The 16676-nt window shown below is 42.7% G+C and overlaps 1 protein-coding gene across 1 annotated transcript in view; it reads right to left on the bottom strand.

Annotated features, from left to right (window-relative positions):
* Nucleotides 1-206: 206 nt before the first annotated feature.
* Nucleotides 207-16676, bottom strand: part of dnaaf11 (dynein axonemal assembly factor 11) — a 54307-nt gene continuing 37837 nt past the window's right edge. Inside the window, 1 exon segment of the mRNA XM_053329517.1 lies at nucleotides 207-393. Within this exon segment, the coding sequence (XP_053185492.1) occupies nucleotides 207-393 (187 nt within the window).

The following is a 16676-nucleotide window of genomic DNA, read 5'->3' as shown; positions in this document are numbered from 1 at the left end:
CTTCCTCCCTTCCTTCTTCCCTCCTCCCTTCCATCCTTCCTTCCTCCTCCCTCCTTTCCTTCCCTCCTCCCTCCTTTCCTTCCTTGACTTGAGGACAACAAGAGTCTTTTAATCCCCATAAAGTTCAGAATGATAAATATCTTTTTAACCCAACATATCAAAGCTTTGTAAAGTTAAACATGTGAGTAATGGAGCCAGTCTAGTTTCTATATGAGCGGAGGAACATCAGGATCATCCACAAACCCTTCAGAGCAGCTGCAGCTGGTCGTTGGACTGACTCCAGATGTTTCCAGTGGACCTTGTTTGACGCTCTGACGCGGTACGATGTTAGCGATGTCGACGGTTGTGTGTTTGCTCGGGTCGACCTCTAACCTCTCAGGAACTTTACTTCTTCTGTAGAGATAAAAAAAAATAAAACACAGAAGAAACATTTTATTCAACAGATCACTACCAGTTGTCTAGTGATGCAGCCTGAAGCATCAGTGTTGTTGCCATGGTTACCTGCAGTTTAAAAAGGTGTGCAGTTGTTAGCTGTGGTGAATTGTCTGGATGGTCTAATAATAAACCAAGAGCTCAGAAATGCATTGGACATGTTTGTGAGGCTTTAGTAGAGAATTAAAAGGTCTGACCGAGGAGCAACTTAAGATGCAGCTGAAAGTCCTGGTCCTTTAACCCTCCTGTTGTCCTCAAGTCAAGGAAGGAAGGGAGGAAGAAAGGGAGGAAGAAGGAAGAAAAGGAGGAAGGAAGGGAGGAAGAAGGAAGGAAATAAGGGAGGGGGGAAGGAGGGAAGGAAGGGAGGGAGGGAGGGAGGGAGGGAGGAAAGGAAAGAAGGGAGGAAGGAAGGAAGGAAGAAAGGAAGGAAGGGAGGAAGGAGGAAAGGAAGGAAGGAAGGAAAGAAAGAAAGAGAGAAGGAGAGCGGGAAGGAAGGAAGGAAAGAAGGTATGAGGGAAGGAGGAAGGAAGGAAAGGAAAGGAAAGGAAGAGAGAAGGAGGGAGGAAGGACAGACGCAAGAAGTCAATTTGACCCAGCAGGACGACATGAAGGTTAAGAAGTATTTTCAGTGACTTCAACTAATTTTAACATCGAAAATAAGTAAAAAAAGTTCCAGAAAACCTTCCCAAAAACCAAAGTGGAGCCTTTAAATGCTGCTTTTACTCAAACAACAGTCCAGAATCAGCAAATATTCATATCTCACCTAATTTAACCAATTATCAAAGTAGCTGCTGATTAACTGCAGCTCTACAATAAAAATAAAAATGAATAAAATAAAACAGAACCCAGATGAGGAGCTTCTCCCTCTGGTCTCATTTCTCTCTGTATCGTTGGTGCAGAGTCGTCAAAGTTTCCAGATTTAAAGCGACTGTATGAAATGAATCTCAGACCTCATATGTAGAAAACATCATCAGAAGTGATTTATGGCCCAGAGGCAAAGCGCAGGAAGTGTAGTTAAAACCCAGAGACTATAAACATGACGTATTTGTATTGCATTAAAGGCGTTGCATTAGAAAGTCTCTAACCTGCAGCATGGAAGCTATCTGCAGTCACAAATCAGCACATGTTCTAATAAAAGCAAGGGAGGAAAGAAGGGAGGGAGGGAGGAGGGAAGGAAGGAAAGGATGAAGGAAGGGATGAAAGAAGGAAGGGAGGAAGGAGGGAAGGTAGGAGGGAGGGAGGAAAGAAGGAAGGAGGGAAGGAAGGAAAGGAGGAAGGAAGGGATGAAGGAAGAAAGGGAGGAAGGGAGGGAGGAAGAAAGGTAGGAGGGAGGGAGGGAGGAAAGAAGGAAGGAGGGCGGGAAGGAAGGAAGGGAGGAAGGAAGGTAGGAGGGAGGGAGGGAGGAAAGGTGGAAGAAAGGGAGGAAGGAAGGAAGGAAGGAAGGAAAGGAGGAAGGAAGGGATGAAAGAAGGAAGGTAAAGGAAAGAGAAATGAAGGAGGGAGGAAGGAAGGTAAAGGAAGGAGAGAGGAAGGAGGGAGGAAGGTAAAGGAAGGAGAGAGGAAGGAGGGAGGGAGGAAGGTAAAGGAAGGAGAGAGGAAGGAAGGTAAAGGAAGGAGAGAGAAAGGAGGGAGGAAGGAAGGTAAAGGAGGGAGGGAAGGAAGGAGGGAGGGAGGGAAGGAAGGTAGGAGGGAGGGAGGGAGGAAAGAAGGAAGGAGGGCGGGAAGGAAGGAAGGAAGGAAAGGAGGAAGGAAGGGATGAAAGAAGGAAGGGATGGAAGAAGGAAGGTAAAGGAAGGAGAGAGGAAGGAGGGAGGAAGGAAGGAAGGAAGGAGGGAGGAAGGAGGGAGGGAAGGAAGGTAAAGGAAGGAGAGAGGAAGGAGGGAGGAAGGAAGGTAAAGGAAGGAGAGAGGAGGGAAGGAAGGAAGGGAGGAAGGAGGGAGTAAGGAAGGTAAAGGGAGGAGAGGGGAAGGAGGGAGGATGGAAGGAAGGAAGGAAGGAAGGAAGGAAGGGATGGAAGAAGGAAGGTAGGAGGGAGGAAAGAAGGAAGGAAGGTAAAGGAAGGAAAGAAGGAAGGAGGGAAGGAAGGAAAGGAGGAAGGAAGGGATGAAAGAAGGAAGGAGGGCGGAAGGTAAAGGAAGGAGAGAGGAAGGAGGGAGGGAGGAAGGTAAAGGAAGGAGAGAGGAAGGAGGGAGGAAGAAAGGTAGGAGGGAGGGAGGGCGGGAAGGAAGGAAGGAAGGAAGAAGGGAGGAAGGAAGGTAAAGGACGGAGAGAGGAAGGAAGGTAAAGGAAGGTAAAGGAAGGAGAGAGGAAGGAGGGAGGGAGGAAGTGTAGTTAAAACCCAGAGACTATAAACATGACGTATTTGTATTGCATTAAAGGCGTTGCATTAGAAAGTCTCTAACCTGCAGCATGGAAGCTATCTGCAGTCACAAATCAGCACATGTTCTAATAAAAGCACGTTTCATTTCTCATAAAGGACATGGACATAAATCCTCTCTGGTTTCCCTTTGCAGACGTCTGATGTCGTAAATATGTGATGGAAGCACGCTGCGGAGAAAAGGCTCATCTTAAAGGATCAATCTGGAGCTAGTCTTTATTTTTCCACATGCAGAAGTGTTGCATCTAAAGTTTGATCTATCTTCTTCTTCTGTGGATTCATCAACGTCCTTTAACCCTCCTGTTGTCCTCAAGTCAAGAAGGAAGGGGGGAAGAAGGAAGGAAAGGAGGAAGGAAGGGAGAAAGGAAGGAAGGGAGAAAGGAAGGAAGGAAAGTAGGAAGGAAGGGAGGAAGAAGGAAGGAAAGAAGGGAGGGGAGGTAGGAGGGAAAGGGAGGGAGGAAGGAAAGGAAGGAAGAGAGGAAAGGAGAAAGAGGGAAGGAAGGAAAGGAGGGAGGAAGGAAGGAAAGGAGGGAGGAAGGAAGGGAGGAATGAAGGAGGGAGGTAGGAGGGAAGCGAGGGAGGAAGGAAAGGAAGGAAGAGAGGAAGGACGGTAGGAGGGAGGGAGGAAAGAAGGAAGGAGGGTGAGAAGGAAGAAAGGAAAGGAGAAAGGAGGAAAGGAGGAAGGAGGGAAGGAAGGAAAGGAGGGAGGAAGGAAAGGAAGGAAGGGAGGAAGGACGGTAGGAGGGAGGGAGGAAAGAAGGAAGGAGGGTGAGAAGGAAGGGAGGAAAGAAAGAGTAGGGAGGAAGGAAAGGAGGGAAGGAGGAAGGAGGGAGGAAGGACAGATGGAAGCACGCTGCGGAGAAAAGGCTCATCTTAAAGGATCAATCTGGAGCTAGTCTTTATTTTTCCACATGCAGAAGTGTTGCATCTAAAGTTTGATCTATCTTCTTCTTCTGTGTTCTTCTCTTCTTATTTTGACTCCTATAAATCTGAATTCTTCACTAAAAGCACCAAATGTGGATTCATCCGCCGCAGAAAATAGTCCCAAATAAATGTCCTACTTCCTCTTTATTTTGTTTGTTTCTTTAAGGCAGGGGTGTCAAACTCATTTTCATTCAAGGGCCACACAATGCCCAATTTAATCTCACGTGGGCCAGATCATTAAAAAGATGGAAGGAAGGAAGGAAGGAAGGAAGGAAGAAAGAAAGGAAGGAAGGACAGATAGAAGGAAGAAAGGGAGGAAAAGAAGGAGGAGAAGGAAGGAAGGAAGAAAGGGAGCAAGGACAGATAGAAGGAAGAAAGGAAGGAAAAGAGGAGGAGAAGGAAGAGTAAACAGGAATGAAAGACGGAAGGAAGGAAGAAAAAGAAGACATGAAAGAAGGAAGGAAGAAAGGACAGATGAAAGGAAAGAAGGGAGGAATAAGGAAAGTGGGCCGGACCAGACCCCTCGGCGGGCCAGATCTGGCCCACGGGCCGCATGTTTGACATCCCTGCTTTAAGGTTTTCATATCATTCTGTAGCTTCCCAGTTGTGTTTAAACCACAGACTGTATAAAAGAAATGGACGTAACATCCGTGACGTCACCCATTGGTTTGTGGACTGATGCTCGGAAGCCAATAGTTTCTAATCTGGGCAGCGCCATCTTGAAAATTTCAGGTGCATGCTGGGAAAAATAAAAACACGGATTCTACTTATATGGGCATGAGGTGGAGCCATGGGCAGGGCAGGGAGGTTGCTATGGTTACGAGGGCTGGATCTCGAGGACATTGGTCAATCAACCTGTCAATCAGGACGTAGCCACGCCCTAATGCATACCCTGCTTTATCGTCACATATAAAATCAGGGAGGCCAAAATGTCCCAAATGAACATCATACTGCATTGAAGAAGGCTTTAAACTAGCGATTGAGACCATAAACACATTTTGAAAACGTTTACTGAGGTTAGAAATCAAGTGAGAAGTTGGTGAATTCTCCATTGACTTGTATAGAGACGGTCGCCCCCTGGTGGCCTTTTGATAGAATGCAGTTCTAAGTTACTTCCTGGTTGGCTTCATTTCAGAGGACCTGAGCTCCCCGCCTGGTTCTATTAACAACTAACAATTAACTAACTAACAGTCTATTATCATAAAGTGTTTATAACCGTTTGATATGTTGGTGTTTTATCATCACACTCTTTACTGTAACTTCATTTTATTTCCTGTCTGTTTTTAATGACTCATTATTTACAGTTTCTTCTCTTCGGTCTCTTCTCTCATTTTCTAACTGTCGAGAAAGGTGCTAAAAAATAAATAAAATGTACTATTATTATTATCATTATTATTATTAATAATTATAAAGATGTGTCTTTTTATATTGTGGTTCAGTTGACTGAAGCAAACATGAAACACATCGCTGCCTCGTTACGCAATGACTCATGAGTCATCAGTCTACTGACGAACCAATTAAACACAAATAATTAATGAGCTTTAAAAAGTCATTTGTTTCTCTCTCTCTCTCTCTCTCTCTCTGCCCCCCCTCCCCCCTGCTCCCCCCCTCCGAAAATGACCACAGGGACTCTCCAGGGAGGACCGAGTCCAAAGATCTCACACTGAGTTTAATCTATAAAACTGAAATAAAAAGACTTTCAGCGCGTTCTGTTACCAGAGAAATCCATCTCCATCTTACCACACAATCTGTTACCATTAAACCCAATTGACCCTCGCCCCCCTCAACCCCCCCCCCCCCCACACCCCTCCCCTCCTAAAAACTCATCACTTCCTGCCCACAACGATTAAGTCATCCCATTTACCAATTAGTCCGTTTATAATGTTTAACCAGAGGCTTCCAGACGCTAGAGTGGCAAAATGATTTTAAGATCCTCTCTGGGGGAATCTGAGTGTGCGTGTGTGTGTGTGTGTGTGTGTGTGTGTGGAGACGACAGCGTGGGATTAGAGGGTCACATAAATGTTACGTATCAGACGGTGTTTTACATTTTTGGACGCGTACGGATCAACAGGAGTTCAGTTTATTATCTGATATAAAACAGAGAGGATGGTCAGAGGTCAAAGGTCAGAGGTCACTGCTATATTTTCTCTTTCTGATTTCATTTTCTTTTCTTTCAGGAGTTATTACAGTGTAATCCCTTATATTCTCTTTGTGTCAAATTTGACCCCGTGACATTTTAACAGCTTGTAAAAAAACACCACAAATGTCTTTTATTCTGAAAATCTGATAATTTTTCCTAAAGTGGCCCAAAATGCACAAAAATGAAAATATATTAAATGTTCTATTTTTGTATAGATGCTACAAATGTTTGTCAATTGAGGCTGTTCTGGGTCTACTGACATGTGTTTTAGTGAAATGAATAGTTAATAATAGTTTTAATAAGATAGTAGTTACGAGGATGTATTTTTATGATGTAGCAGTGAAGACTGATGGCTCTAATGGTTATACAATAAACCCCACACTTCCAGAAAGCTCTGCTCATTTTACACTTTACATAGAAAATAACATTTCAGACTTTTTCTTCTAAACACATTAAATAGGTCATAAATGTATTTCAACCATTTAGATTTGAATTGTGGAGCTAGGCTTCACAAACTGTGTTTAAGATTTAGTGATTAGCATAAACCCGCCCCTGCTGCTGTAGAGGTAGAAATACATTCAGCACACACTACTACTACTACAGTCTACAGTTAGCCAGTTAGCTGAGTTAGCCACCGAGCTAGCAGCCGAGTTAGCCGCCGAGCTAGCCGCTGAGTTAGCGGCAGAAAGCTCTCAGATGTAGCGTCTATGTTTCTGGTAGAGGTGGTGACTTTGATTGACAGGTGACACTTGGTAGGGGGCGGGGCTTCAGTGTTTGGGAGCAGAGAAAGAGGCTGATTTTTACACAACTTTGAAGCCTAATTTCATATATTTGGCGATTTTTTTTTTTAATCATTCAAATTTGGCAGGGTGGTTAACAACACACTTTTCTGTGGTATGTCAAACTCAGAACACATATTTATTCTTACTTTACACGGACTTTAAAGATATATAAAAGGAACAATGGAAATACTAGTTCTGCTTCTTTTTAAGTATATTTGACATGTGACATATTCTCAATCACTTTCACACAAATGCAAGATATCATTTCTATTATTAACACTGCAACATCAGAGATAGATGCTTAACCTTTGACCTCTTCTGCTCTGTCAGCTACACCTCTCACCTTTAACATGGTGTGTGTGTGTGTGATACGGTTTATGGAGCGAGCACCGAAGGCGCGACAATATTAATGAAATATGCTGATTTCCAGGAAGAGCGGCGCTGCAATTATAATTTAATTTCCTGCACAGCGGCTGACAGTGAGCAGCAGCAGCAGGACGCGGGAGGAGCTGCTTTCATTACTCTGTGAGTCCTGCCGCTTGTTTATTGAGAGGGGAATAAAGCTGCCAGAGGACGCAACGCTGCTACTGCTGCTGCTGCTGCTGCTGCTGCTGCACGCTGAGGACGCTCACACTCACTTCCTGCTTCACTCCGCAGCAGGAAAATTACCAGCTCGGCCAGAGAAGACGGGGGAAAGTAATTTAGACCATTTTCCCGCAGATAGGAACCGAAGTGAGTGTCTATTTATAGATTTATAGAGTAGATATATTTAATAAAAGTGACAAGGTGAACAAACTGCTGCAGCTTGAGTCAATGCAAGACCAGCATGAAAAACACACTTATTACGTTATTTTGAATTCATTTTTTTTATATTTTATTCGTTGGGTTGGTTGAAATTGGAGCTGTATTTAACAATTATTTTACTTTTCAATGAGGATTAAGGTTTATAAAATGTTTAATTATATATTATTTATGCTTGTTTTAAGTGTGCTGTCTGGTACTCCACTTGGAAAATGAAATAAAAGAAGAGAAAATATAACAAAAAGTAATAATAGAATAGAAAAAACACTTCTTTTTTCTTCCTTCTTCCCTTCTTCCCCTGCACCCTTCTTTCTTTGCTCCCTCCTCCTTCCATCCTTCCTTCCTTCGTCCTTTCTTCCCTCCCTCCCTCCTTAGTCCTTTCCTCCCTCCCTCCCTCCCTCCTTACTCCTTCCTTCTCTCCTAAATTCCTTCCTCTTTTCATCCTTACTCCTTTCCTTCCTTCCTTCCTCTCTCCCTCCCTCCCTCCTTACTCATTTCCTTCCTTCCGTCCTTCCTTCTTTCCTTCTCTCCTAAATTCCTTCTTCTTTTCATCCTTACTCCTTTCCTTCCTTCCTCCCTCTCTCCCTCCCTCCCTCCTTACTCATTTTCTTCCTTCCTTCCTTCCTTCCTTCCGTCCTTCTCTCCTAAATTCCTTCTTATTTTCATCCTTACTCCTTTCCTTCCTTCCTTTTTTCTGTCCTTCCTTGACCTGAGGACAACAGGAGGGTTAAACTATATTTTTTCATAACAAAAAATCTGCTCTTTATAAATTCATTTTTTATATTTTATTCGTTGGGTTGGTTGAAATTGGAGCTGTATTTAACAATTATTTTACTTTTCAATGAGGATTAAGGTTTATAAAATGTTTAACCCTCCTGTTGTCCTTGAGTCAAGGAAGGAAGGGAGGGAGGAAAGAAGGGAGGAAGGAGGGAGAGGAGGGAGAGGAGGGAGGAAAGGTGGGTCAAATTGACCCCATCTCTCTTTTGACTGTTTCTTCTTTTCTTCTTTCTTCCCTCTTTCTTTAATGTTTCCTTCCTTCATCCCCTGCACCCTTCTTTCTTTGCTCCCTCCATCTTCCATCCTTCCTTCCTTCGCCTTTTCCTTCCTCCCTCCCTCCTTAGTCCTTTCCTTCCTTCCTTCGCCCTTTCCTCCCTCCCTCCCTCCCTCCTTACTCCTTCCTTCTCTCCTAAATTCCTTCTTATTTTTATCCTTACTCCTTTCCTCCCTCTCTCCCTCCCTCCTTACTCATTTCCTTCCTTCCTTCCTTCCTTCCTTAATTCCTTCTTCTTTTCATCCTTACTCCTTTCCTTCCTCCCTTCCTTCCTTCCTTCCTTGACCTGAGGACAACAGGAGGGTTAAACTATATTTTTTCATAACAAAAAATCTGCTCTTTATAAATTATTATTTTTTATATTTCATTCATTGGGTTGGTTGATATTGGAGCTGAATTTAACAATTATTTTACTTTTCAATGAGGATTAAGGCTTATAAAATGTTTAATTATATATTATTTATGCTTTGTTGTAAGTGTACTATCTGGCTGATGTTTGTATTTTTCCAAATATGAGATAAAAAGTGAAGTTTTATCTTCTCTAGTGGAAGAAAATAAAGATATTTAATCAATAAATACATTAAAATTCGGAGCAGTAACAAAAGTTACCAAAATAAAATGTATTTTTGAACAATATGATAATTTTTCTTAGTTTAAATTCACCTCAGTTTTGATTTAAGGTGGAATTTGAGCATCTATCATTGATTTTAAGTTATTTATTTATTGAGGTTTTTAATTTCTTCTCAGATAAAATGAACCAAAGTGCCGTCTGCTGCCTCATTTGAGACATTTTGGGGAAATTTTCAGAGGCTTTTTCATCATTTCATCAAATATAAAAGATTCATCTCTGTCCAAACTGTAAAAGAGCTCCAACTGTCAGTCACTTTGTCTACATGAAAAAAAATTAATTGGATTTTTATTCCTGGTACCAAAGTCTTAACACATTCTTTCTCCCAGAAGATGATGATGATGATGATGATGATGATGGTGACGAAGCTTCACTCGATACTAATGTAAGAGCAGCGAGCCTCGTTGACGTCTGCAGCACGATGACGACGCTAAGCTAATCACTCTCGGTTTTTGGCGATGGGGAGCTAATTGAGTTGTAATCGGCCGCTGTAACGACATCAGCTGGTTCTGTTCAGTGTCTGCGGCCGCCCGATCCGCAGAGGATTAACGTCTGGACTGGAGGTGATGTGATGTCACAGGACTGATCTTAATCCCATCTGCTGGCGTTCAGATAAGAACCAGACAGGAGCGAGTCACATGGAGTCAGAGGAGGCTGCCAGCTAATGCGTGGTTTGATGCTACGATGCTGAACTCCTGCCTGAAACTTCACCTTTCAACCTTTTTTCTTTAAGAGTTTATCTATCACTCGTTCATTTCAGGGGTCACGGGGGTTTTCTCTAGACAGCTGACGAGGGCTACGATACCAGCACCAATCCAAGAACCCTTAAAGTGATACTGATACCAGCTGAGTCGTTACCATGGTTACCATATCAGCCTCCTTTAGCATCAGATTCTCCTCTTAAGTGTTCCCTGTTGATCTGTGGTGGGAGGAAAGAAGGATGGAAGGAAGGAAAAAGGAAGGAAAGGATGGAGGGAGGAAGGAAGAAAAGGAGGAAGGAAGGAAGGAAGGCAGGAAGGATGGAGAGAGGGAGGGAGAAAGGAAAACAAGTAGGGAGGAAGGAAGGAAGGACAGAGAGAGGAAAGGAGGAAGGAAAGAAGAAGGGAGGGAGGAAGGGAGGAAGGAAAGAAGGAGGGAGGGAGGAAGGAAGAAAGAAATGAAGGAAGGAAGGAAGGAAGGAGCATCAGATTCCCTCTTAGTGTTTCCTGTTTCTCTGTGGTGGAAGTATAGTAACAAAAAGACTTTGATACTAAAAACACTGTAACGCTGAAACATAGAAGATGAAGATGAAGACTCATTTGGACGCTGAAGCTTCATATTAGCTTCAGATCAGCTTTTTTTTTTTTTTTTTTTTAAGATTTTGTTGGCATGCTTTATTTAGCAGTAGACTGACAGGAAACATGGGAGAGAGAGGGGGGTGTGTGTCATGCAGATTGGGATTCGAACTGGGGTCGGCTGCGTATATGGCATGCGCTCTAACCACTCGACCACCTGCGCTCCGGATCAACTTTTAAAGTACCCATCAAGTACCAGCACCAATCCTGTCTTAATTTGTCTGGTTTTATATTTCTTTTTCCTCTTCCTAGTGTTTATTTCCTGCATGCTTTGAACATGTATTGCTTCTCTCTTGCATGTTTTCTTTTTTTCATTCATCTTTTTTGTTGTATTGTATTTTTGTATAATATTGTGTTAATTGTGGACCCTAGGACCCTGTTACCCAGCTCAATGGAGATCCTAATAAACTAAAATAAACTAAATAATTGACCTGCTTAGTACCTGAAAAACTGTGAGCAGGTGAACCGAGAAGAACTGCTGCTGATTGAAAGACAAATATAGGATATCACACTTAAATCATAGAAACATGAACATAAAAGGTCGGAAAATGACTTGCAAACAGGTAAAGGTGAATTTCCGTCACCACCTGAATGCATCACAACATCACAACAAGCGTACAAGATGGCGGCAGTAGTGTGGGACTTTTTTAAAGTTTCGGAGGAGGACAATTCACTGGCTGTTTGCAACAAATGTTCACGAAAAATACCACGGGGAGGGAGAAGTGGCATCTCCTTCAATACTTCCAACCTGAGAAGTCACCTACAACACAACCATCGATTTGACGGAGTTTTCAAAGCGTACGAGGACGCCTGCTCCGCTAAAGGCGGTAACAAGCCAGCCGCTAAGAAGTCACCTGGACTTACACCCATCGGTGAGGCTTTCGAGAAGTCTAAGAAATTTACCAGAGATGACACAAGGGCTAAAGCTATTGGGAATTTAATCATGGACATGATGGCGCTAGACGACCAGCCCTTCACCCTCGTTGAAGAAAGAGGCTTTACTCGTCTTGTTACTCACTTGGAGCCGCGATTCACCATGCCGAGCCGCCGCTACTTTGCTGATGTGTGCCTTCCAGCGAAATATGAAGCGATAGCCAAATGCATCCACACTTTAATCGACGACAACAACAACAACAACATAAGCTTCACCATGGACATTTGGACTTGTGATTTCAGCCCGGTAAGCATGATGAGTCTGACTGCGCAGTGGTTGAATGCAGACTTCAAACAGACAAGTCTAACTTGTGCCAGTGGTGCCTAATTTTTTATTTGTGAGAAATGCACTTTTTCCTAATTTTTATTTTTGTATTTATGAGAAATGCACTTTCCTCATTTTTATTGTATTTGTGAGAAATGCATTTTTACAGTTTGTGTTTACAAAGAAATATTTGATTCTAACTTGTAGAAGTGCATTATTTATTTTTTGGAACTTGTGGAATGCACATTTTCACTTTATTTACTTTAAAACCTGGTGCAAAGTATTTCAGTTCTAGAGGCCTTTATTTTTTGATGGTCATTTGAAATATCAAATAGCTTTATTTGATCTGGATCTTTTAGCAAATGTTTGCTTGCTAATAGTTTTTCATCTGAAAAAATAAATACCTTCATTTTAAGAGTTGAAACTGTTTTTGGTTTTATTTATAGTATTGATGTCATGATATATATTCAATCCACTTTTGCGCATTAGTCTTTCTTATCTCCAGGAATGTTATCGGTTATCGGTATCGGTATCGGCCTTTGGAAGCAGAATGTTATCGGTTATCGGTATCGGTTTAAAAAAAAAGTTATCGTGCATCCCTACTAATAAATAAAAATCTATTCATGGCATTATCTTTCTGAGCATCCTCACTTCACTTTTAGTGCCTAAAATACAACCCTGCACCTCCCAAGGCTTCATGAATCTACTTCATCAACGCACAGAGGCGAGAGGAAGAGAGGAGGAAGGACAGACTGGAGGGAAATAACAGAAAAGAGCCAAAGTGTGTGGTGAATTCAGTCAGAAGATGAACTGAACACACACACACGCACACACACACACACACACACACACACACACTGGGACAGACGTGATGGGCGTGTCTGCTGCTAGCTAGCCTCCAGATAGACAAACACCAAACAGTCCGGCGGTCTAATTCGTGTGCATGACGTCACTTTGCTTTCTGTCTGAACATTAAAATGGATGTAATTATAGTCAGAAAAGTGTACAGCAATGTTAATATAAGTTGCCTTTTAGACGGCGACTAAATGAATCTACGGTATAATCATGATCAGGAGGTGGAGGAGTGAGGCTCGGATAAGATTAACGACATCTTGAAGCCCGGTCTAAGTTTAGCCTTCGCACTCATCTTAGTAACAGGCAGGTAAACCTAATCGTCAGCACTTCCTTATGCAAGATGGATGGACTCATTACTCCAGAGCTCCTCTATACTGATGCCCTCCCCCTGGTTAGGAGGTCCAAAATGGTTCCCTGTAATAGGTCACCCAAGGCAAAGGCCCCGCCGGTCATTATATCTCACAGGTAATGAGGTTCGTGGATCGCCAACAGAGCACTCGAGTCTCAAGCCTTTCTCACTTTATTATCAGACGTGGAAGATGTTATAATGAGAGAACCGCAGACTGATAACTGCAGATGGTGCAATATTGATAAAGTAATTTGCTGTCAAGTTTAAAACCGGTGGCGATGTGGAGATATCAGGAGGCGTGGAGGAGGAGGAGGAGGAGGAGGAAGGGGTCAGGGGTTGGAGGATGAACACAGCGGTTATTCTGTCCGTGGTGTAAACACAGATAATCAAATCAGATCCTGAGGGACTCCGACGTTCATTATTACGACGAGACTGCAAACGCTGCAGAGCTGACAGTCTGGGATTAACATGAAGAGACGAAGAAGAAGAGGGAGAAGACGAAGAAGAAGAAGAAGAAGAAGAAGAAGAAGAAGAAGAAGAAGACGGAGAAGAAGAAGGGGAAGAAGAAGAAGAAGAAAACGAAGAAGAAGATGGAGAAGAAGAAGGAGAAGAAGAAGGGGAAGAAGAAGAAGGAGAAGAAGAAGGGGAAGAAGAAGAAGAAGAAGACGAAGAAGAAGAAGGAGAAGAAGAAGGGGAAGAAGAAGACGAAGAAGAAGAAGACGACGAAGAAGAAGACGACGAAGAAGAAGACGAAGAAGAAGAAGATGAAGACGAAGAAGAAGAAGAAGACGACGAAGAAGAAGACGACGACGCAGAAGAAGATGAAGAAGAAGAAGAAGGCGAAGAAGAAGATGACGACGAAGGAGACAACGAAGAAGAAGAAGACGAAGAAGACATAGAAGAAGAAGATGAAGACAAAGACGAAGAAGATGAGGAAGACGAAGAGGACGAAGAGGAAGAAGAAGACAAAGAAGAAGACGAAGAAGAAGAAGACGACGAAGAAGAAGACGAAGAAGAAGAAGAAGACGACGAAGAAGAAGAAGATGAAGACGAAGAAGAAGACAAAGAAGAAGAAGAAGAAGAAGATGAAGACGAAGAAGACAACAAAGAAGATGAAGGAGACGACGAAGGAGACGACGAAGAAGAAGAAGACAAAGAAGAAGAAGACGAAGAAGAAGAAGAAGATGAAGACGAAGAAGAAGACGAAGAAGAAGACGACGAAGAAGAAGAAGATGAAGACGAAGAAGAAGACAAAGAAGAAGAAGAAGAAGAAGATGAAGACGAAGAAGACAACAAAGAAGATGAAGGAGACGACGAAGGAGACGACGAAGAAGAAGACGACAAAGAAGAAGAAGGAGAAGAAGATGAAGACGAAGAAGACAACAAAGAAGACGAAGAAGAAGATGAAGAAGAAGACGAAGAAGAAGAAGGAGAAGACGAAGATGAAGAAGAAGAAGGAGAAGAAGAAGACGACGAAGAAGAAGACAAAGAAGAAGAAGACGAAGAAGAAGAAGACGAAGACGAAGTGTGTGACATTCTCTTTTCTTAACTTTTACAATCTTGTCTAAATTTGTCTGGTTTTATATTTCTTTTTCATCTTTCATCTGCTGACGCTAAGAAGGATCTGATGTCTGTGATCTCATTCTGGCTTCTGACAAGTTGGTTTTTCACAGTTTTGTTCATCATTTCTATCAGTTCTAAAAAAGTTATACTAGACGGGATAACAGCGGAGATCTGAGTCAGAACCGAGAGGAAACACAACACAAACTACACATGATAAACATCCATCAGCTTCCATACTTTCTGTGTTACACTTACACTGAAAAGTTTATTAGGATTAATTTATTATTGCCAATGATTGCCAAATATTGTCTATAGCTTCTAAAATGTCAGTCTTTGTTACGTTGATCTGTTTTAAATGATTATATTTTATTATATTGTATAAATATCTTTAGGTTTTATACTTTTTTTTTTTTAGGGGGGGGGGGGGGCATTTGAAGACATCACCTTCACTCCTCAGACCTTTTCATGGACATTTTAAAGTAGTTTCTTAACATTTTAAAGACGTGTTTTACTGTGTTATTTCATTTTAAGTGTACTTTATTGTTTTTATATTTATTTTAATTCATTGTTCACTGTGGGGGTTTTTTACCCGTGCTTCTGTAAAGCGTCTTTGAGTATCAAAAAGTGCTATACAAATAAAATGCATTACTATTAGGGCCCGAGCGCTGACCAGCACGAAGCCCTATTATATCTGTAAACCGACATACATGGGGGGGCGAGGGCCCGTTCATCGCTGCTTGCAGCTTTAATTATTATTATTATCATTAATTGACTCCATATACAACAAAATCAAAAAACGAATTGATCAGAATGAAAATAATCACTAGATGCAGCCTTTGTCTCTGGACCTGAAGCTGCTCAGTCGCCCTGCTGCAGGAAATGACTGCCATGTAATAATAATAACATAAAGATTTGCCTTTGCAGTTGACCCTGACCTCTGACCTTTAAAAAAAACCTCTGGGGACATTATCATAGGCGACAGGAGCTGCAGTATAATGTTTGATAAAATGCTTCATGATACAATTCCCACGTCGCCGCCTTGCCTTATGTCATCAACCAAATCCATTTTAAAACACAATCATGGCCTTCAGATCCATTTCCATTCTTGCCAGAGGCCGGATATAGAGTTAGTGGCTAAGCCTGGGGTCAAAGGTCGCTCCTAATCATCTCCAAACGACGCAGTAACTCAGCGGCCGGCGGCGCTGCTCACCTGTCACCTTGCCGTGGCGCAGCAGCAACAGCAGCTTAGCATTTTTATCCAATGTTTAATTTAAAGGAGCGGGATAGCGGCGGGGCTCTTTACGGTGTTTGATGGGGGCCGGCTGAAGGACAAGAAGCGGACGCGGTCGTAAAACGGTAATGGTGATAGTGCGGCGGCGGCGACGGGCGGAACCTTCAGGCGAAGGAGAGGAAACGGAGCTCAGCCTCAGCGGCCTTAATGTGATCATTAAGAGGTGGAGCTGCTCTGACTGATCCTAAACTAACCCTCACTGAGACTGTCACCTTCTGTCAGACTCTAATGCAAACAGGAAGATGAGCAGCGATTATATAATTTAATAAAATGCTGAGTCATACCTTCTGAAGTAGAAATATATATCAGCTGATTTTGGATCATTTCACCTGTTTTCAATGCAAGCTGAGTCGCGGTTATTTCAGCAAATATGCAAAAAACACTCGGTGAATAATTATGAGCAGAGGAGGAAATAAGGTGATGTTAATGCGGAGCGAGGTCACAGAGGGGGAGGGGGAGGGGGGTCGAGGTGGACAGGTCAGCAAAATGTCAGTCTTTAAAATGGGAGACCCTTATTTGTTACCAGCTTCCTGCCAACAGTCAGTGTTACTTTATTTTAAAGAACTCCTCCTCAGCCAGCATGTCCATGAGGGCCCCACATGGGTCAAAAGTGGGCTATGTGGGTACTGAGTGGGCTTGATCTGTGCAAATGTTGTGGGTCCCACATGGTTTTAAGTAACATGGGCCCCACATGTGAAGCCCACATTGGCTGACTGTATGAGCCCCATAAGGGATGTAAGTGGGCTAAGCTGGCATTGGCATAAACAGGACAAATTATAATGGCCCCTTATTGTTTCAGAAACATGGGTCCCACATGTGAAGCCCATGTGGGGCCCATGTTTCTGAAACAAAAGTGGGCTGGCTAAATAGGCCCCATTTAAGGTCCATTCTGATCCCACTAAGACCCCATATGGGCAAATACAGGTGGGGTCACCATGGAAATTTTGGACA

This window comes from Scomber japonicus, chromosome 12 (assembly GCF_027409825.1).
Source record: "Scomber japonicus isolate fScoJap1 chromosome 12, fScoJap1.pri, whole genome shotgun sequence".
NCBI lineage: Eukaryota > Metazoa > Chordata > Actinopteri > Scombriformes > Scombridae > Scomber > Scomber japonicus.
Note: the sequence above shows the minus strand (reverse complement) of the source record. Positions and strands in the feature narration are given on the sequence as shown.